Raw genomic sequence first — 21,193 nt, forward strand, 5'->3', positions numbered from 1 at the left:
CATTTGTCAATGTTTTATCATTAAACAGAACAGTAACATAAATGTTTCCATTTTCCATGTTCTCTCAAGTACCCCCTGTAGTACCTCCGCGTACCCCTTGGGGTACACGTACCCCCATTTGAGGGGGTATGTTTTCCGCGTGAAGCAGAGGAGCTCACCTACGGTGATCTCCCTGTTGTCGGTGAGTCCTCCGCACAGGGAGATGGCGATGGCGGGCAGGTCGGCCATGTTGTCACAGTAGGTGTCCACGCCGCTGTCCCCCGCAGAGCTGCCCGAATGAGGGGACAGTGTGTCCCCCCTGTCCCCCGCGCAGCAGACAGAATGCAGGGACAGGCTGTCCCTCCTGTCCCCTCCGAAACTGACCGAATGCGGGGACAGACTGGCGCTGCGGAGGATCACCTCTTCACCGCACCTCTGCACGGCACCGCCACCGCTGTCACTGCACACAGCACAGCACAACACGCATGGGTTGGTTAGCAATTTACAATTCAGGCATTTAGCAGACGCTCTTAACATTTTGCGCCTCAGACATGAAAGGGTTAATTGTCCAGCGTGCCGGCCGCCTGCTCCGTCCGCGGCCAGTCTCTTATTTTGAAGGCCAGAAGTAGATCGAGCTAACTAAACAAATTCCTACTTGACGGAGATTCACCCGGAAGTACTTCTGGTCCAAATGTAAACAGGGGTGGAAGATGGATCCCTTTATGCTTTTTCTATTTTAGCGAGAATCCAATGTCATCCTTGGCATCAAAAGTGTTTTTTGGAGAAAATGGACGATAAAGATGAGAAAGACCGTTGGTTTCAATGTTATGGGATCACTATTGTGTGCACGTGGATGCACAATGATGATGAATCGGCGACTCCACCCATGCCAGGGCTTTTCACCGGACGGTAGGTAGCCATTTCCAGCTTTACTGTATATACAGTATATTGCCCGCGACATCGCGGGATTGGCACTCTGGATACCTTTTAATATTTCGCGAGTATTCGCGGGAATGGCACTATATGAGTTAATTCAGAGTGACTTACAGGGACGTGCAGAGAATGTTAGAGAGGCAGGGACTGAAATGTCCAAAAAGGGACGAAAATAGCAGACCTACAAGCTCACAGCGAGTCGCAGTGCAACACGTTGTGAGCTTGGAGGTCGGCTATTTTTGGTGCTTGATAGCACTCTGATGATCAGGTCAATGCCGGAGATGTGACATAACAGCATGGATTTCTATGCAGAGAGGACAATTCTTTCAACACAATCTGCTGCAGGGGGCAGAGACTCATGTGTGCATGTGCCTGGCGACTTACAATAAGCAAGGTAATACATCAATAAATCAACATAAGTGGCGAGGAGTATTTTCACGTGTTGTACCTCTTAGGGAAATAGAGCGCTGCCACTTCAGGCTCCAGCCCAGTGATGTCATCCAGGTAAATACCATCAGATCCAAGATGACGACTTCGTTTGTCTGAAAAAGAACAGTCAAACAGATCAACTGACAGCCCCTTGACGTGTGTTTATTAAGAACAGATACAAATTTCGTATGACGTCTCGATAATGTTTTCTTTTACGGAGCAAATGCTTTGGCACCTTGACTGCCTGTGATTTGAATGACTTGATAAACAAGTCCATAGGACTTTTTCAGAGTTTACACCTTTTGGACCAAGTGTTTGACTGCACTCCTGCTGTTTGCATTTCTATCTACTATCCCCTATCAATAAAGGCGGAAAATGCCCCAAAAATATATATAAAAAAAAGTATTAAATCAATCAATCGAACCCTAAAGGGCAACGTTTACCGTAAATAGCTGATCTACAAGTCGCTAGGGAGGCATCCGTACTAGATGCCCGGACCACCTAGGTTTTCCAAGTGAATAAGTAGTGGTTCTACTCCGCGTCTCTCTCGGGTGACTGAACTCTATGCCAGCCACCCACCTGAGAAAACTCATTTCGCCTGCTTGCTTGAATCCTTGATCTTTTTCTTGAGAGTGTGAGTAAGAGTAAGTGAGAGTAAGAACGAAGATTTCTCCGTAGACAGAGAGCTTTGCCTTCTGGCTCAAGCATCTTTACTTAACAGTAACAGTTACGGTACAGGAACTGTTGCTGCTTCCGATTCTCCGGCTGATCTCCTGCTCCGTCCTCCCGTGAACAAGACCCAGATATACTTAAACTCCTTCACCTGGGGTACTGCATGCATTTTACGTTTTTAAAGGAGGACTTTGCCACTTTTCAACCCATCTTCATATAATAGGTCCTCACTAATGTTCATAATAAAATAGCAAAAAAAAAAAAATCTACTCGGTCCAAGTCTCTTAGGAGAGCTGTGGGAAGGTCTTGTGACATCATCATTTTCCAAAAAAGAAAATTAATCAATATTTTTGAAAAAAATATTTACATTTTTATTATTGCGAGAACAATGGCTTCCACTTTAACATTGCAACTTTTCAGGAGTAGAACGCCTGCATTTTCTATTAGCTTGGATTCCCAGTCGATGATGTCACAAGACGATGGGTTTCTGACCTGCCCACAACCCTCCAATGAGGAAAAAAAGAAAAGGAAAAGCTAAAAGGGGTGAAGTACTCCTTTAGCTGTTATCTTATGCTGTCGTCATGTAAAATGTTTTCAAGTCATGTGATGTAATTCATTTTTGTGTGATGGCCCCAGGAAGAGTAGCTGCTGCTAATGGGGATCCAGATAAATAAACAATAAACCCAACGGTGTATAATTGTTCCCCCTGTGATGCCAGGGGGAACAAATCCCTTTTATGCCCATATATGGAGATCCCTGGTCGCTTGACGCCCTGAGGCGTCTTACTAGTTACCAGTAAGACTCCCTAATCGGGAGATAAGCGACCGTTGGTCGCTTATCTCCACAAACAATATGTCAAAATCGTCTAGGAAGGATGGTGTGAGTCATGCTGGCAGTATGACATCACACCGTACACAAATGACCCTTATATAAGACCGGCATTATCTACCGACAGATTAGTAACAAGATGTCAAAATCGTTGAAGGTTGAATCTCCAGATATGGAGATAACCAATACATCCCTCCATATATGGAGATAACCGACGAGTCTCACTAAGTCTGACCTCACAAGCCCCATATTTGGACACGAACAACATATAACTCCATATATAGAGACATATATGATACTACTGATTGCGACTTTTATGCCCAATTGCCCATATATGGAGATATCATCAGCCATGCCCTTTTATGCCCATATATGGAGATATCATCTGTCTGTCACTTCTATGTCCAAATATGGAGTTCTGTGTCAGCCATTCCCACATATTTCAAATTAGTGACATACTACAAGGGGACACATACTCATATTTGTTGATTATTTTGGTTTCTATGGTTACCAGATAAAGATATTTCACTTTGCACAATTTGTTGATTTTTAGTTGCTATGGTTACTTGATAAAGGCCTTTCACTCGTTTGTTGATATTTTGCCACACATGATCTCCAAATTTGGGCATGGTGCACTGTCACAGTGACATCATAGCTAGTGACATCACCAGCAGCGAAGCTAGCAGTGTGATTGCGGAGATATGAGCAGGGCAAAGGTGTGACGTGTGACGTGTGACCGACCGACCGACCGACGGACGGACGGCCGGTGGAGGTTTTCATAGTAAACTGCTCCCTTACGGTCGCAATAATACCTTTCCTCTTGGAAGGAGAGTCAGTCTTGCTCAGATGAAGGCGACACGCCGCGTTGCTCTCCTCCGTCTCTGACATCAGAGGAGCAGCGGACGCTTCCATTGGTGTGTCACCCGTCTCCGCCCCTGCCTGCTCCTCCTCCTCCTCCGCCATTGGCTGCGAGTCCATCCTCATGCCGTCTGACCCGATCGTGACCACCGTGGTTTCGCCGACGGGCTGAGGGCGGGCCAATGCGTTCCCCTCCGCCTGGGGCTAGGGATGCAAATTATTGATTTATTCATTAATTGAAAGCTGATAACCTTATTGATCGATTCATTGATTAATTGATAAGCAGCATTTTTTTAGGGCCAAAAGGAAAATTCTAAAAAACTAGAATGACTGCCTTGATGTACTATGTAACATTAATGATCAAAGAGCTTCAGCTGGACACAGACACAAATGAGACAGACAGTCTGTCTCATTTCTCTCCAAAGGTCTTTGAATATAATCAAGGGAATATGTTTAAGGATTACTGTGATTATGGTAAGCTCACATTTGATCTCACACACACCATACCTGTAAGGTCCGATTCATACTCCACTTTTAGAGACAAATTTATTTCGCTTCAGTTCGGGGAGTCACACAATCTCGGCGGCACCGAACAGCCGAATTAATGATGGTACCCGCCCCCCGAACCTCTGAATGACGTCATATTGTAGTTTGCACAGAGCCGAACCGTAATACATTCGGCTCTAAAAGTGGAGTATGCATCGGCCCTAACATCCACTCGTCAAAACCACACAAAAATCATAATAATGCCTACCTGGGGCATGAGCAGCGTGAGCGGGGACGCCCGTGGCCGGTTGTCCTCCGGACCCTCGGAGGACACTTCGGGGGGGATCACCCTGAAGTGCGTGCTGTGGGACACGGGGACGGACACGGCGTTGTGGGACACGGGGACGGACACGGGACAGACCGCAGGCGGGTCGGCTCTCACCGGCTCGAAGGACCTCTGCAGGGAGAGAAGGAGAATATATCGTCACTGTCGGAGCAGAAACCACATATTTCCATATTTTAACTTTTAGTGTTTCTTTCGTAAATTGATGCCCTAGGCCTACTTCACACAAAATGTATCAAAAGTAGCAGATCCACAAGCTCTGAACTTTTTGAGCTTGTTGATTTGGCTATCTTTGATGCTTTGAGGTCACTATAGACCACTGTTTCCCAAACAGTGGGTCGGGAGTCGGGACTGGGTAATCCTGTTTTCTTTTCCTACACAATATACAGTATATATGTTAAAACGATTTTACCCTCCTCAAAATAACTTTTTTTTTTAGAACACACAGACAAACAAATCTGACAAGATTAATTATAAGCTTGCAAAGCGAAGCGACGCGTTGTGAGTTTGTAGATCTGCTATTTTCACTAGTTTGTGTCCTGGACAAACTCTCTTTTGGCTTTGCGGCTACAGTAAACACTTTGGGAACCACTGCCAAAAGCAATATAGTCACTGTCAAAATAATGGTCTTCATCTAAATGAATAAGCATTCCTGCACAAGGGGGTCCCAGACCCCCTGCTGAAGACCCCTGATCTATTGTCGTGTGCGTGTGTATGCAGGTTACCTAGGAGACAGGTTAGGTGTACACATGTTGTGTAGTTTGTGTGTGTGCGTGTGTGCGTGTGCTTACCGTGGCGGCCTGTGGCAGCTCCCCCCAGGCCCACAGCATCTCTGGGTTCTGATTGGTCGAGGCTGACGGCTGGGTCATCAGCTCAGAGTCGCTCTTGGGAGTGTTGGGACGAGAGCCATGAGGACTGCAGGGGACATGGATTAAGGACAGATCACATCACAGAGCCATGAGATCACACCGCAGAGCCGTGGGGACTGCAGGCAACATGGTTAAATATCAGATCACATCACAGAGCCGTGAGATCACATCACAGAGCCGTGAGGACTGCAGGGGACATGGTTAAATATCAGATCACATCACAGAACTGTGAGGACTGCATGGAAACATGGCTAAATAGAGAGGTGAAGAGTGGTCCCAAAACCACACAAAACCACAGCAAGCAAACTCATGAACTTCCTGGTTCTCTCTCTCCCAGTCTGTGACAGTGATCCCCAAACTGTGGTCCGTGAGGTGGATATGAGGATATTGCATGTGGGCCGCACAAATAATTGGCAAAACAATACAGATAAATAGCAATGTAGCTTCATCTTTTTCTTTTCTTTTCTTTTCAGGCGATTGTATTTAAGCATTAAAAATCATAAAATACATTTTGATTTGTCAAGATTATCGAACAGTACAAAATGTGTAAGTATAACTATCATGAACTTTATTTGTCACAGAGCTTTTTTTTCCCCATTGACTTTTGTCAGCAGGAACCAGGAGGGAACTTCTTGCTTCTGGAGAATTAAGTCACCCCTGGACAACTCTATAACGGAGAACGCAAGTACTTGCCGGAAGGGCAAGTGCCTCTGAGACCTTAGTGTCAACCCCTGCAACGTATACAACAATGCAGGCTCATGTCCTCTGTCTGTCTGTCTGTCTGTCTGTCTGTCTGTCTGTCTGTCACTTCCTGCATCCTGTCAGCGTTACGTTGTGGTCCAACCGGCTCTTTCTTCAAAGCAGGAACCATATAGTAGTATAATGCTGATCTGACTGTTTCCATATGGGCCTGTGTGTGTGTGTGTGTGTGTGTGTGTGTGTGTGTGTGTGTGTGTGTGTGTGTGTGTGTGTGTGTGTGTGTGTGTGTGTGTGTGTGTGTGTGTGTGTGTGTGTGTGCGTGTGCGTGCGTGTGTGCGTGCATTAGGACATTCATGAATAGTGATTTTTAGTATTTGAATTATTCGACCGCAAAGTATTCGAATAGTCGAATATTCGACAGGACTGGCCAAACTGTCAAATATTAAGTAAGCAAGAGGCGAACATTGTGAAAATAGCAGATCTACATGCTCACAACGCCTCGGCGTTGTGAGCATGTAGATCGGCTATTTTCACAATATTTATCTGCAGAACCGAGTCACATTAAATGTATTAACTACAATTCCAAGTGCTTGTCAGGGTGGGGGTCCCCAGTTCAAATACAGTATGTTTATTTTGAAAAGGTTTGAGAAGCCCTGGTATAGAGCATTAACGAATTCATCCACCAGGGGCACTGACAACTCATTCTTATGACTTCCTATCTAGCCAAGCTTGTATTTTTTAAAGAAAAAAAAAAAAAAAGCGAATATTTGACTTCGATGAACAACATCGAATAGTGACTTGAGTCTTTAATAATAATCTTTATTGTCCCCGAGGGGAAATTTGTCTTCACAAGTCTGTTCAACACAAAACCATATAACACAAAACATCACAAGACAGATCATCAGGTCCCCACAATTCACAGAAAAACCATCCTAGCGACGGGGGCGCTTGCTTAGCAGATTGTTTAGTGCAGCGATGGCTGAGGGGACAAAACTCCTGCTAAACAGTACCTTGTGCCACGTCAAGGTTCTGTATCTACGCCCCGATGGCAAGAGGTCGAAGTAGCGATACAGAGGATGATCAGTGCCATTTGTCATTGAGAGTGCTAAGCGTGTGATGGCTTTATAATTCATCTCAGCAAGTGTGGGTGTAGGAAGTCCGATGATGTTGGACATTCGAATATTTGGTGAATGCCCTAGTGTGCATGCGTGCGTGCGTAGGGGTGGGCGATATGGTGATAATTGGAGACATTGTATCGTCTCCACGATATTCCTTTTCAGAGGTATCGTATATATGGTGATACAATTGAGGGAGCCTCGTAAAAAATCCTGTTTAATCGTTAACACAGAGATTCATTGCAGAATTCAATTTTAACCTGCATTTTGGTCTAAATCAGTAGTTCTAGAACTTTAAAATGTCAAGGTCTCCAGTAACTCTGACAGTATATACAAATGAAACCAAATGGACCCTTACGGGTCCATTTGGTTTCATTTGTATACTGTCAGAGTTACATACGTGTAAAGTTCAATTTAGACCTCCCCAAAGGAACCCAGAAAGTCTAATTTTTGTCAAATAACTTGAAAATGTACCATAAAAACCAAAGTGAAAAAGAATTGTGATAAAATCGTGTATCGTGATACAGCTTGGGAAAATATCGTGATATTGTATTTTTCCATATCGCCCACCCCTATGTGTGCGTGTGTGTTCACGTACCTCTGGATAGGACTCCAGTCTCCATCAGAGCGGGCGTAGACGCCGCTCTGCTTGTAGGCTCCGCTCAGCGCCGCCGCGTCCTCTCTGAGGATGTCACGCAACCTGGAACGCAATGCAGAGGAACTCTTTAATCATGGGTTATGAGCCCGATGCAGAAGGGTAAAATCTCAATATTTCTAAGAGTCGTTATTTTTCGACTAAGGGTTAGGGTTAGATTTTAAAGGGATATTTCACTTTCAAAAAAATGTTTGGTCATTTTATCGTCTAATCAGGCTTTTATGAACACCCTGAACAGATTTGAATTTTCTTGATTCAATATTTAGATATTTGATGTTACTAGGCCCTCCAGGCTCAGGGCATCTCCCCATACACACCCATTGTAACTTCAAACTCCATTTTAACCATGATAGATACATTAAAAACACCCATTATTTTTTTCCGGTGACTCATAATACCCTCCTAATACGTGAGCAAGCTGTTTTTTTTTTTTTTTTCAATAACTTTTTACATTTATTTGTAATAATTCATTTTATGTTTAATTTTTTCCATTTTCCAAAATAATAATAAAAAAATTATGAAAAAAGTTATAGATAAAACAGCCTGCTCACATATTAGGAGGGTATTATGAGTCACCAGAAAAACTAATAGGTGTTTTTTATGAATTTACCATGGTTACAATGGGTGTGTATGGGGAGAGGCCCTAGAGGAGGAGGGCCTGGTAACATTTACATCAAATATCTAAATATTGAATCAAGCAACTTAAAACCTGTCCAGGTTGTTCATAAAAGCCTGGTTAGATGATAAAATGACCAAAAGTGTTTTTGAAAGTGAAGTATCCCTTTAAGGTTAGGTTTAGGCATAGTTTTACTGAGGTTAGGGTTTGGGTTAGGTTTAGACATAGTGGTTAACATTCACCAGGTTAGCATTCACCCCCGTCAAACAAATGTTATGTTGAAATATCGACTCGCTCCAGTCTTTATTCAAGGCTATTGAACATGAACACGCCGTCGTAAAACTGTTAAAGGAGGATTAGCGCCGTTGGCACAACGACAGCACCGCGGGGGGGCTCGTTCCAACGCCGAGGTCAAACGCGGTGTTGTTTTTACCTCTAAGTTAATCTACAGAGCAAGGTTGAGTTTTCGAGAGAAGTTAAGTTTAGATAAAAGAGTACGTCCTATATGCCAATAAACCTGTCCGGTATCGACACTTATAAATGGCCTTATGGCCATTTATACGTACTGTAGACCTACGTAAATAACAGCTGAGGCTGACAACAACATGTGTGAATGTACGACGTATACAGGTTCACATAATACCCGCCCTGGTATCACCCACCCTGGCCTAGTTCCAGTCCACCCTGCCCCTGGGACGCTGGCCTAGTTCCAGTCCCCGCTGACCTGCATTCTGAGCGCTGCCAGGTGAGCCTGGGTCAGATTCTTCAACTTACACTCAAAACATACGCCTTTCTGTGACACACATGCAGCAAGTAGCATGTGTGTGTGTGTGTGTGTGTGTGTGTGTGTGTGTGTGTGTGTGTGTGTGTGTGTGTGTGTGTGTGTGTGTGTGTGTGTGTGCGTGTGCGTGCGGTGCGAGCGACTAGGTAAACACGGACAGAGGACAAACATAAGCCTAATTTCTAGCTATTATAATAATACTATAATAATACACTTTATTTGTATAGCACTTTTTAAACTCCGCCCTAAATAACATCTTGGCTCATTTTCCTACTTATAGTAATCCAACATTACTGTCCATGGGGTCCATGCTATGAGCTCTCATAGCACAGAGTGGAGCCTATAAGCCTATCGCTTTTACACAATTTGTTGCGGTCAAAAGTTTTCTTCTCTCCCGTGAATGTGTTACTACTATAGTGTCGGACATCCATGCCTTAGTTGTCCAACACAAGCCGCCACAGTCTTGTAAATCACGTTTTGGGGTGAGCATCCGGCAGCTCTTGAACGGCGAGTATTTGAAACTGGCATTACCGTTCAAGAAAATATATTTTAAAATGTCATCTCTGCTAAGCAGCAAGCTAAACATGCTTAGCAGAGTCACAAAGTGCTTGACAGAAGAATCAATAGTACATTCTTATTGGCGTTCTTACCGTAGGCCTCATTCATCAGAGACCCAATGTTTACGTAAAAAAAACGGCCGTGCTTTCCAGGAATCTATGTATTTGTGTTGATGTATTGATGTATTAGCTTTGCTCATTGTAAATCGCTCTGGATTAAGAGCGTCTGCTAAATGCCTACAATGTAAATTGCCAACAGCCACCAAACAGTTTGGTGCAACACAGCAGACTCATGTCTGCTGTCTGTCTGTCTGTCTGTCTGTCTGTCTGTCTGTCTGTCTGTCTGTCTGTCTGTCTGTCTGTCTGTCTGTCTGTCACTTCCTGCATCCTGTCAGCGTTACGTTGTGGTCCAACCGGCTCTGTCTTCAAAGCAGGAACCATTATAGTAGTATAATGCTGATCTGACTGTTTCCATATGGGCCTGTGTGTGTGTGTGTGTGTGTGTGTGTGTGTGTGTGTGTGTGTGTGTGTGTGTGTGTGTGTGTGTGTGTGTGTGTGTGTGTGTGTGTGTGCGTGCGTGCGTGCGTGCGTGCGTGCGTGCGTGCGTGCGTGCGTGCGTGTGTGTGTGTGTGTGTGTGTAGGCCTCTCCAGTACAGTAAGTAATGTACACGTGACCAGTGCCCTGTTGGCCGCTGTATCACTTTTCAGCTGCTCTCACTTCTGTGAAATACTGTACGCCGTTTGAGCATGTGACACGTGCTCCCCAGACCCCTCCCCTCCCCTCCCCTCCCCTCCCCTCCCCTCCTCTCCTCTCCTCTCCTCTCCTCTCCTCTCATTGTTTATGCTTCATTGCCACAGGTCACCAGTCATCTCTAACGCCATCATATTGTTATTGAGTCCAGCTGTTGAACACTGTTTTGTTCTTCTCTTTTCTCCTGCTTGTCTTGTTTCTCGTTTCATGGAGCAAGCTTCCCTCCTTCCCTCTTTAAAGGAGAATTCTGGACCTAGTGTTTTAATTGCCTTCATCTGATGTTATCATATCCCAGGACGAGTGTATTTTTTCTCGAGTGCTAAAGCTTATTTGTATTCGCATCGCTCAGGACGGCATCATACCGTTTCTCAGTGTTTGTGTCCCAAATGACTCCTGATAAAAAAAAAAAAGCTTTTTCTTTTTTTATCGAATCTAGATGGGCAAGCTCTACAAGTGCCCAACACATTTCATTGTGACCCACTGCGAGCTTGTAGTTATATTTTCTTTTTGATATTTTTTAACTTTATGTTATTTTTTATTTCTTAAAGTGTTTTAATACCACAGAAAACCATTTCTTAAAAATAAATCAATCAAAAACCATTAGTCTCCACTGTCGTCCACCTTGTCAATTTACAATTTAAGCATTTATCAGACGCTCTTAATCCAGAGCGAGCAAGGTAATACACCAGTAAGACTCCCTATATCAGGACATAATCGACCGCCATGTCGCATACACAAACTTTGGAAGGCAATGGTAGCCAATCAGGAGGGAATATGGGAAATGGGACAGATCCATGTCATGACTGTAGATACTGTCCACCGCTTTGCATAATTTTAGGGCAAAATCTGTAGGAGCAGTGTCCAAAAATGTGTTTTTAAAAAAATTGGCCAAATGGTGGCGCTAGATGGGACAGATGCATTTTGATGACATGACTGTAGAGATACTGTGTACCGGTTTGCATGATTTTAGGGCAAAATCTGTAGGAGCAGTGTCCAAAAATGTGTCTTGCAAGAATCGGCCTCATGATGGCGCTAGAAGAGGGCCATGTGAGAAATGAGGGGTGGCGGTTTGGTTTGGCAGCCAAGGAGTGTGTGTGCAAAGTTTGGCATGGATCGGGGCGATGCAAGGCGTTGTGTGCTTGTAGATCGGCTGTTTTCACTAGTTTGGTACATTTTTTAGATGATAAAGTACATTTTTTAGATGATAAATACAAAACAAACGGTTTTGGACATACAAGGTTTCCACCCGACAACGACGATATACTAGTGTTGTTGCTGCTCTTATACCACCATTATCACTGAGGTTGGTGGGGGCCAGACAGTAGCCCCCCGCGGGCCGCAAATGGCCCGCGGGCCGCCTATTGGGGAACCCTGCAGAAGGCAGATCTCTCTCACCTGCATCCGTCCGTGGCATCCCTGCCCTCGTCAGAGCTGATGTCCATGGGGAACATGTCGTCGTCCTCAGAGTGCTCGCCGCTCTCCTCCCGCCGGGCGCTGTCCGTCCGCAGAGCCTTCCTCCTCCTCTTCCTCCTCTTCTTGGCCAGGCTGCCGGGGGCCTCGCTGCCGGGGCCCCCCGCCACAGGCCCCAGGCTCTGGACGGGGCCCCCCGTCAGGGGGGAGGGGCCTCCGCCCATCATCATCATGAGGCCGCCGTCCGAACAGATGGGAGAGGTGGCCAGGTGCGAGGGCACCACTTCCTGTGAGGACGACATGGAAACACAGGGAAACGTTGTCATCTGGTAGCCCAGTGGTTCTCAACCTTTTCAGGCAGGGACCCCCAAAATAATCTTATTTTAGCTGGGGACCCTCATCCTGACGAGCACTAAGAGTTGAGGAATTACATTTTGTATAACACGGTTCTATTGTGAAAATAGCAGATCTACATGCTCACAACGCCTCGCAACGCGAGGCGTTGTGAGCATGTAGATCTGCTATTTTCACAATTAAAAAGTCACAATTAAAAAGTCCTCAAATTGTCACTTTAGAACTGTGTAGATACCCTCTACACACTTAAACTTTATTTTGGTTTGGTTTGTCTACAATGTTGCACATTAAGTTCATCATCTGGGGACCCCCCAAAATAATTTTGGCGACCCCTCTGGGGGTCCCGACCCACAGGTTGAGAACCACTGTGGTAGCCTCACGTCGCCAGACAATAATATCAGGGAGTTTAAGCAAAGACGGTTTTCAGCACGGCTCCGCTTATAGGCGTAAGTACAGCCGCTATGACGCAATCGCCGCAGCAGTCAAAACCGTTAAGCAAACAGCCGTCAGCGACGGGTTCCCACCCCTTTTACTGAACTCTTTGGTTCCTGTGGCGACGCGTCTACACAGCAGACGTTGTAGACGCTACGTGGAAAGGTAGTTAGGATGGGCTGCGACGGCAAGCAGGTTGATCTATCGAGCACTGATCTATTTCCGGTTACCGTAGCGGACTGCCGTAGCCGTCCATGCTTAAAGTCCCTAATAATCTTCTCCGAAGGGATATTTGTCTTCACAAGAACACAAACAACACATAATAATATATAATACAAAACATCAGATCACAAAGACAGATCACAAAGTCCCCACTGTACACAGAAAACCAGTTTAGTGCAGCGATGGCTGAGGGGACAAAACTCCAGCTAAACCCGACTTCAGGGTTCTGTATCTTCCCCTCAGATTGGCCTGAGGTAGAAGTAGCGAATACAGAGGATGATCATCATGATGATGTTATTGAGAGTGCTAAGCGTGTGATGGCCTTATTGTTCATATCAGCGCGTGTGGGTGTGGGAAGGCCCATGATGACAACTATTCCATAATCTCCGAATGCTAAATAGAGTCTGGAACTACACCTCCATGAAATCCGAGTAACGGAAGCTGGCATTTCCGTAAAAATATATATTCTTAATTTCTATTTCTGCTACATGCTTAGATTGATGATTGACGATTTTAATGTATATTAGGATACATTTGCGTAACTGTATAAGCAGGGGCGGACTGGGCATCTGGCATACCGGGCAAGTGGGATTGACTGTATGACGGTCACAAATTTGATGTGTCGAAACCATGACGGGTCGTGAGCTTAGATCAGTGTTTCTCAACCACTGTGCCTGGGGACCTTTGGTGTGCCCCAGAGAAGGGTCAAGTGTGCCCCTTGAAACTGCTTGAAAGCCAGTATTGTATTTAATCATTTAAAAGAAATATTTAAACTAGTGAAAACAGCCGATCTACAAGCACACAACGCCTCGCACCCGCGAGGGTTGTGTGCTTGTAGATCTGCTGTTTTCACTAATGTTGTGCGACAGCCTTGTATGATGAAGCAGGGCTTTACTTTGCGAAGAAACGTACAAATGTGAAACTTGGAAATACAAGGTTTCTTCCCGAGCCGACAGTGACGTTATTTACACCCCCGTATTTTGTTGGTGTGCACATGCATTCTTGGGACATGAAAAGTGTGACCATGCAGAAAAAAAGGTTGAGAAACACTGGCTTAGATAACCTGTTTTTGTAATAACACACTCATCTTATGAACTGAATTTGAATTGAAATAAGTAAAAAAAAAAATAGAACCTCGGTTCGAAGTGAAGCGGTGAATTTGTATTCGATGTGTTCTAGATCTATACATTCTGTGTTCTAGATCTATACTTTCTATGTGCTTTAGTTCTAGTTCTGAATGAATGAATGATTTTGTCTGGAGAGCCAAATTGTCATGTGAAGCTTGACCAATCCTCAATTCTTCATTCTGGACTGGACATGCACGGGACATGCACGGGACATGCACGGGACATGTACGGGACAGACAAAGCTATACCTTGGAAGCGGTTTTCACCGCTTCAAAAATATACATATGTTTTCTTTGTCCTCTGCTTTCAAATTGCCCCGACTGGCGCACCGGCTGCCCAGGGGGCCACGAGCCACACGTTGAAACCCTGTGGTGTAGACCGTCTACTCCCTCTGGAATCCTGCTCCACTATTAGTGGTAGTTTCTGTTTTTTTCCCCCTCGTTCTTGGCCAGAAAGAAACACTCTCTGCCAGAGACTGTTCCCACTCTCTTTTTCCACTTCTGAGAGAGAGAGACACACTATAAATCAGTACGAAACAAGACATGTTCCGTGTGTGTGTGTGTGTGTGTGTGTGTGTGTGTGTGTGTGTGTGTGTGTGTGTGTGTGTGTGTGTGTGTGTGTGTGTGTGTGTGTGTGTGTCAGATTTCTGAGAAAGCAGTTCTTGGAGCCGTCCTTCTAGGAAAAAATCACACCCGTGTGAAGTGGAGCTGTGTGTGTGTGTGTGTGTGTGTGTGTGTGTGTGTGTGTGTGTGTGTGTGTGTGTGTGTGTAGATCATGTGTACCGATTTTTGTGACATTTGAAGAAAATATGTAGGAAAAGGAGCAAAAAGTGTGTTTTGGAGAAAATTCAAGATGGCGGAAAATCTATCCTGGCGCAAATGGGCGTGGCCTATATGAGGAGATGCGTCATGACCCAAGGAATCCAGGGAAAAGGGAATTTTAATTTTCCGACCTACGGTTCAAGAGTTACAGGCCGAAACGTAAAGTGGACTGTTATAGCGCCACCATGAGGCCGAGTGACGAAATTTTTATTTATTTAATCCTTGATATCATTATAAATCTCCTCTCCAAGTTTTGTAACTGTAGCCCCTATGGTTTGCGAGAAAAAAAATAATTGAATGTGAGTTTTTGCCATTCCCATTATAAGTCAATGGGGAAAATTAATTCACTAATAAATTAATATCAATTAAACGATACAACTTTTCTCTTAGAAAAGTAATAGCACACGATTCCCGATGAAGCCGGTCAATTTGACATATGGCGCGAGTGTGTGGTGCAAAAACTGTGGGACTAGTGGCGTGCCGAAGTTTAGGAAGTTCATGCTACATACACACAGACAGACAGACACACAGACAGACCCACACAGCCACGTATAGGGAGCCTGTGTTTCACACAGCTCCAAAAGATGCATGATGGGGCCTGAGGGAGAGGAGAGGAGAGGAGAGGAGAGGAGAGGAGAGGAGAGGAGAGGAGAGGAGAGGAGAGGAGAGGACCGTTCATACTCTCTCCAAAACCGAACCTTTTGTCTGAGAGTTCCGACTTTCCGACGTGCAGCTTTCCGTACTCTAATTCGGGGTATATGCTTTTCAGAAATTCTGAGTGGCGTCATTTTGTAGTTGAACCTGACCTTTCCGATGAAAAGTTCGGTTTCGGAGAGAGCATCGGCAGGCCTTTAGCCTACTTTCAATGCAGGGGAGTGTACTGCTCACGTGTCTGTGAGTAAGCGTGTGCGTGCGTGCGTGCGTGCGTGTGTGTGTGAGAGAGAGAGAGAGAGAGATAGAGAGAGATAGAGAGAGAGAGAGGCAGATAGAGAGATAGAGTGAGATATATGTGCAGACCTGCACACACATTCCCCATTAATCCACGCGGGGTCCTCTCGTCTAAAACAATTAACATTCTCTACCAATGACTCATCTAACCTACACTAATGACTGTGATAGAGAGAGAGAGAGAGAGAGAGAGAGAGAGAGAGAGAGAGAGAGAGAGAGAGAGAGAGAGCGAGAGAGAGAGAGAGAGAGAGAGAAGAGAGGGGGAGCGACAGAGGAAGAGAAACGGGGGTCGAGGGAAAGAGTCTGAATATAAGCTATAATAATAAGTTGATTAGTGATGTGATGCTAACTGCTCTGACGGCTCACATTTTCCATTCCCGGGCCAAGAAGAGCCTCTGAGCTCCCTCTGCCTATGCCATACATGGGCAACCGGCGGCCACATGTGGCCCTCACCTTCACTTAACTCAACGGGTGCCCACGAGGTGGCAACGCGTCAATCTCTTTGATGTCTACGTGTGCCCAACGACGCGTTTGCCGCGTTGTACAGTAAACTATACTGTACTGTAGCACCTGTACTGTACTACCGCGGTGATGAAACAAACTCCATTTCCCAAAATGCACCGCGGGATCACATGACCGCGACGTGCTGTTTGCCTCGTTCACTTCCCTGTTTAGCTGCTGCACAAAGATGGAGTTTTCCCCTAATCTAGCTTTTAAATCACTTTCATGTTCAAAACGGCGGCCTCTTCTACCGGCCGTCACACAAACGCTGTGGCTTAGAATTGATAAAAAATACGTTTCAGGATTCCAATTAAAAAATAGCAAAAAATGATTCAGGATTCCAATTAAAAAATATCTCTCTACAAGCTCAAAACTCATCGCACTTTTGAGCTTGTAGATCGGCTGTTTTTGCACATTTGCGTAGGGCATTCATTTACAAAAAAAGATAAAATACGAGATAATTGCCTGATAGTACTGTATATACAGTACAATGTGGCCCTCTGGAGTGAGTGTGGAAATATAGTGGCCATCTCCATCCTCAAAGTTGCCCATGCCTGTCCTAGGATATGTACTGGCTCCTGGTTGCTGCCCGCACAGAGTACAAAACACTGATGTTGGCCTTCAAAGCAGCCAAATGTACGGCTCCTCCATACGTCCAAAACCTGAACCCCACCCGTTCACTCAGATCAGCTAACACAGGGATGCTGACAGAACCCTCGCTAAAACCCCCCAGGATAACGATCCGCTCGTCCTACACTCTTCTCCCTCCTGGCCCCCAAACTGTGGAATAAACTCTCTGTCGCACTTACAACAACAGACTCACTCCCTATAGCTTCCACCTTGGTCTGAAGTTAGTTAGGATTTAGATTCAACGTGTTGTAATGTAGGTGAAAGGTTTAATTCATTCAGAACTCATGCTGCTCCATCGAGGAATGCTGCTCCACCGGGCCAAGAGCAAAACAAAGCCTCTGTGCCAAAACAAACGCTCCGTGCCAAACGTGCACACTGTGGGACCTTGTTCAATCCACACTAGGGATGGGACGATATGAAAATTTCATAGCACGATTATTGTGACAAAAGAAATCGCAAATTTACGATATTACCACGATATTACCAGGATAATCAAAATCCATTATCCTGGGGTGGAACATTTTTTGGCATTGCGACATGTTGTGAGCTTGTAGATAGGCTATTTTTTGGCAAAGACATTTGATAGAGTGAGAAAAAAAGACTGTATCAAGTACGTATTATTATAAGTACCTTTTACCAATTACAGAGGGTATAAGTGGTACCGGATATGCAGCTCAGCAAATAAAAGTTGTATTGATCTCAGTGAATGATGGAGGACGATATCACAATAATTTTAATCTCCACAAAACGATTATTTTTATCACGATAATACCACTTATCGTCCCATCCCTAATCCACACTTCTCAACCTTTTTTTCATTTAGAACGCCTGTTTTTGATATGCATTCAGCCACGGACGGGACAGACCCCTTGGATACCATGTGTTTATATCTCCATGTAACCATTTTAAAAATGGAACCAAATTAGGGGGCACGGTGTCACAGTCGGTAGTGCTGTCGCCTCACAGCTAGAAGGTCCCTGGTTCGATTCCCGCTGGAGACGCTGTGGGGGCGTGTTATCTCCTCCGTGTCATCAGTGCCCCTTACTGTGTCTAGTTTGCATGTTCTCACCCTAAACAAAAATCAAACCTCGGTTCGAAGTGAAGCGGTGGATTTTTATTCTATGTGTTCTAATCTAGAGCTATGAAATCGGTGTTCTAGATCTATACATTCTGTGTTCTACTACTTCTATGTGCTTTAGTTCTATATTGTTATGAATTCTGAATTCTGAATGATTTTGTTTGGAGGGCCAAATTGTCATGTGAAGCTTGACCAATCCTCAATTCTGCATGCAAGGGACACACAAAGCCACTCCTTGGAAGCGGCTTTCACCGCTTCAAAAAACATGCAGTAATCCTGGTCTCTATACTGCCTAGCCCTGGCCAGCCGGGCCGCCTGATGGAGGGGAAAGGAACTGATTAGAATAACGTGTTCCTTCCACGTGCCACGTCCTACCAGGAACTGTCAGGTGATAAGAAGCGGCCTGCTCACGCACTGAAGGAAGCATGAGCTCATTATCAGGGCTCTACCCAGGTTGACAGAGGGAGAGTGGCAAAAAAAAAGAACCAAATGGACCTTGGGGGTGCTTGTTTGCATACCTCATCGTTCTCTGTTTCCTGGACGAAGAAGGCCTCTCCGTTGTCTCCCAGCTTCATGTGGAGATCCACTGGCTCCCCGTTGATCTCCATGTCCACCTGGAGAGCCAGGAGAGAAGAGATGAGACACTGAGAGTTGTTTTATCAATTTACAATATAGGCATTTTAGCAAACCTCTAAATCCAGAGACATTTACAATAAGCAAAGGTAATACATCAACATCAATTCAAGGTAAGACATCAATACTTCCAACAGGAATACATCGAATGCATAGAAATCGTAATCTAAGAGAAAACGCAGGTAGACCAAGCACCTATTCAGTAAAAAAAGTTATAAAAAACAAAAAAATATATATAGAAAATGCTATCTAAATTACATGTGTGGATATTTCAGAAAGAAACGGGTTGAAAAAACAGACAAGCTTGCTTGAAATGATGGCCCTGGAAACCGATTTTTGTGAATCAGATGAAGACCGTGCGAGCTCAGAAGAAGATGGTACGTGGATATTCTTCTTTGCAGCAAACAAATAAACAAATCATAATCATTTGCTCTGCAGTGCAGTCTGAACAAGGCCTTAAAGAGGTGGTGCCATAGTTCATGGCACCCCATCTTTAAAGTACGCTAGGTTTCTCACCACTTTCTCCCGGGAGCGCAGCACGCCCATCTTGCCGAAGCGCACGTGGAAGGGCGAGCACTGCAGCGTGCCGTCGGGCTGCCGCACCACGATGACATCGATGCTGCCGGACAGCGTGGCGGGGTTGAGGCCGCGGTACAGCTCCTTCACCTGCACAAACACCTGGCCCGCCAGCTGGCCCACGTAGTTCATGGTCTGACGGGTCTGCAATGGAAGAGAGGAGGAGGTTAGAGCAGGGGTCTTCAAAGTTTTCAGGCCAAGGACCCCTTAGTTGAGAGAGAGATGAAGCAGGGAGGGACCCCCACAACCTGTTCATAGATTCCATATGGTTTTGTTGTTTGACAGCACGATCATCAGTGTATTTTGGATTCATGTCAATTTGTGTTTTCAGATATTTAACCGCTTGAGCTGTCAATACTTAATACACTTGACCTTTCACTCTGTACTTAGTGTGCTCTTTTTTCCCCTCTACACCAAACCTCTGTGCCTAAAATAGCCGATCTACAAGCTCACAACGCCTCCCAGCGCGAGGCATTGTGAGCTTGTAGATCTGCTATTTTTTGCTAAAGTTCTCAGGAAATAAAATGTTTCTATCACACAAAGATTTGGAGGACCCCCTGTAGTACCTCTGAGGACCCCATAGGGGTCCCGGACCCCCTGTTGAAGGCCCCTGTTTTAGAGACCCGTCGTTCATGGTCTGAGAGGTCTGGAGGCAGTGGTGGAAAAGAACAATAAGTAGATTGTTGACTAGAATATCACCTGATTTCAACCAACATAAATCTTGCCCACGAAAACGGACATCCTGGATTAATCAGAGAGGGTCCGATTGAGGCCAGATAAATATCATCACTAGTCAGATATGTCCCAGAATATAACCTTATATGCTCATATTTCAACTAACATTACAAACAATAACAGTAATCCTGTCAAACAACAAAAAAAGTCCATATGACGTCCTGGTAATGATGTCAAGGGCTGTGATCTGGCCTAGTTCTGAACGTCACCGGAGTCACCGGAGGACGTTATCATGTGACGAAAATGTGACTCTCTCTGCCCTTCTTCAATACCACCATAAAAGCACCTGTCTGCAATTAGAAACTGCACCTAGACCAGTCTTCTAGCTTGATAAAAGAAATCACCCCTGATCTTTTTGTGTAAATACTGTCACAGACCATTCAGGAGGCCAGAGGCGGAGGTAGTGATCACTTCTCCCACAGACAGGCCAGAAGTGATCATTGTAATTGTACCTCTGCAGCTTTCGCAAACTGTTCATAAAGTATTCAATCAAAGACGTTACTCAGAAGAGAGAGAGAGGGAATAGTGTGGGACAGTATAGATATCGTAAAAGTGGACTGGATATCCTCTGGGATTTTTTGGATATTCTATTATTATTGTTGCTGTCTTTATTGATAAGTCTGATTTTAGCGACATAGAACAACGGTCCCTTTTATGTTTTATTAGGTGTATTGTTTCAACACCAGACCAGACACCCGCTTGACGAGCAAGGCTCTCCAGGAAGGAGGTGTTTACGAGCACGCCATGTTCCTTCACTCTGTCAATCAAAGTGATGGTGACGTGTGGCAGACTCTGAGCTCCACGTCTAATGGAATGGAGTTATGGAGCCAAAGAGAACTCACAGATGACTTGATCTTTCACCACTTGTACCATGTCACTGTTTGTGTGTGTGTGACTGTGAATAGATTTTTATTTTAAGCAATCTCTATGGTAGAGTATACATTAATAACACTAGTGTGGTGGTTCTATCTGGTCTCTTGCTGCACTTCTTCTGAGACTTTTACCCGTTTAAAAAAAAAGGTAATTGAAAAAACACGGCCCCCTCACATAATAGGAAGGCAGTATGAGTCCCTAGAACCAAGGACAGGTGTTTTTGATGAATCAAACATAGTTAAAATGGAGTTTGAAATTACAATGGGTTTGTACAGGAAGGGG

General features: G+C 44.9%; 1 protein-coding gene across 1 annotated transcript in view; it reads right to left on the reverse strand.

Moving 5' to 3' along the window:
- Window positions 1-19,447, reverse strand: part of LOC308300786 (phosphatidate phosphatase LPIN1-like) — a gene marked incomplete at its 3' end in the record, with an annotated part of 32,897 nt that extends 13,450 nt beyond the window's left edge. The window contains exons 1-9 of the mRNA XM_080744686.1: window positions 19,244-19,447; window positions 18,613-18,708; window positions 11,967-12,268; window positions 7,810-7,911; window positions 5,320-5,443; window positions 4,454-4,642; window positions 3,654-3,903; window positions 1,361-1,454; window positions 159-343 (exon numbers count right to left, since the gene is read on the reverse strand). Of these exons, the coding sequence (XP_080600812.1) occupies window positions 159-343; window positions 1,361-1,454; window positions 3,654-3,903; window positions 4,454-4,642; window positions 5,320-5,443; window positions 7,810-7,911; window positions 11,967-12,268; window positions 18,613-18,708; window positions 19,244-19,435 (1,534 nt within the window). The 5' untranslated portion in view covers window positions 19,436-19,447. The remainder of the gene's footprint in view (window positions 1-158; window positions 344-1,360; window positions 1,455-3,653; window positions 3,904-4,453; window positions 4,643-5,319; window positions 5,444-7,809; window positions 7,912-11,966; window positions 12,269-18,612; window positions 18,709-19,243) is intronic.
- Between the last annotated feature and the right edge of the window lie 1,746 nt (window positions 19,448-21,193).

Source organism: Nannobrachium achirus (assembly GCF_963921795.1).
Source record: "Nannobrachium achirus genome assembly, chromosome: 16".
Classification (NCBI taxonomy): Eukaryota; Metazoa; Chordata; class Actinopteri; order Myctophiformes; family Myctophidae; genus Nannobrachium; species Nannobrachium achirus.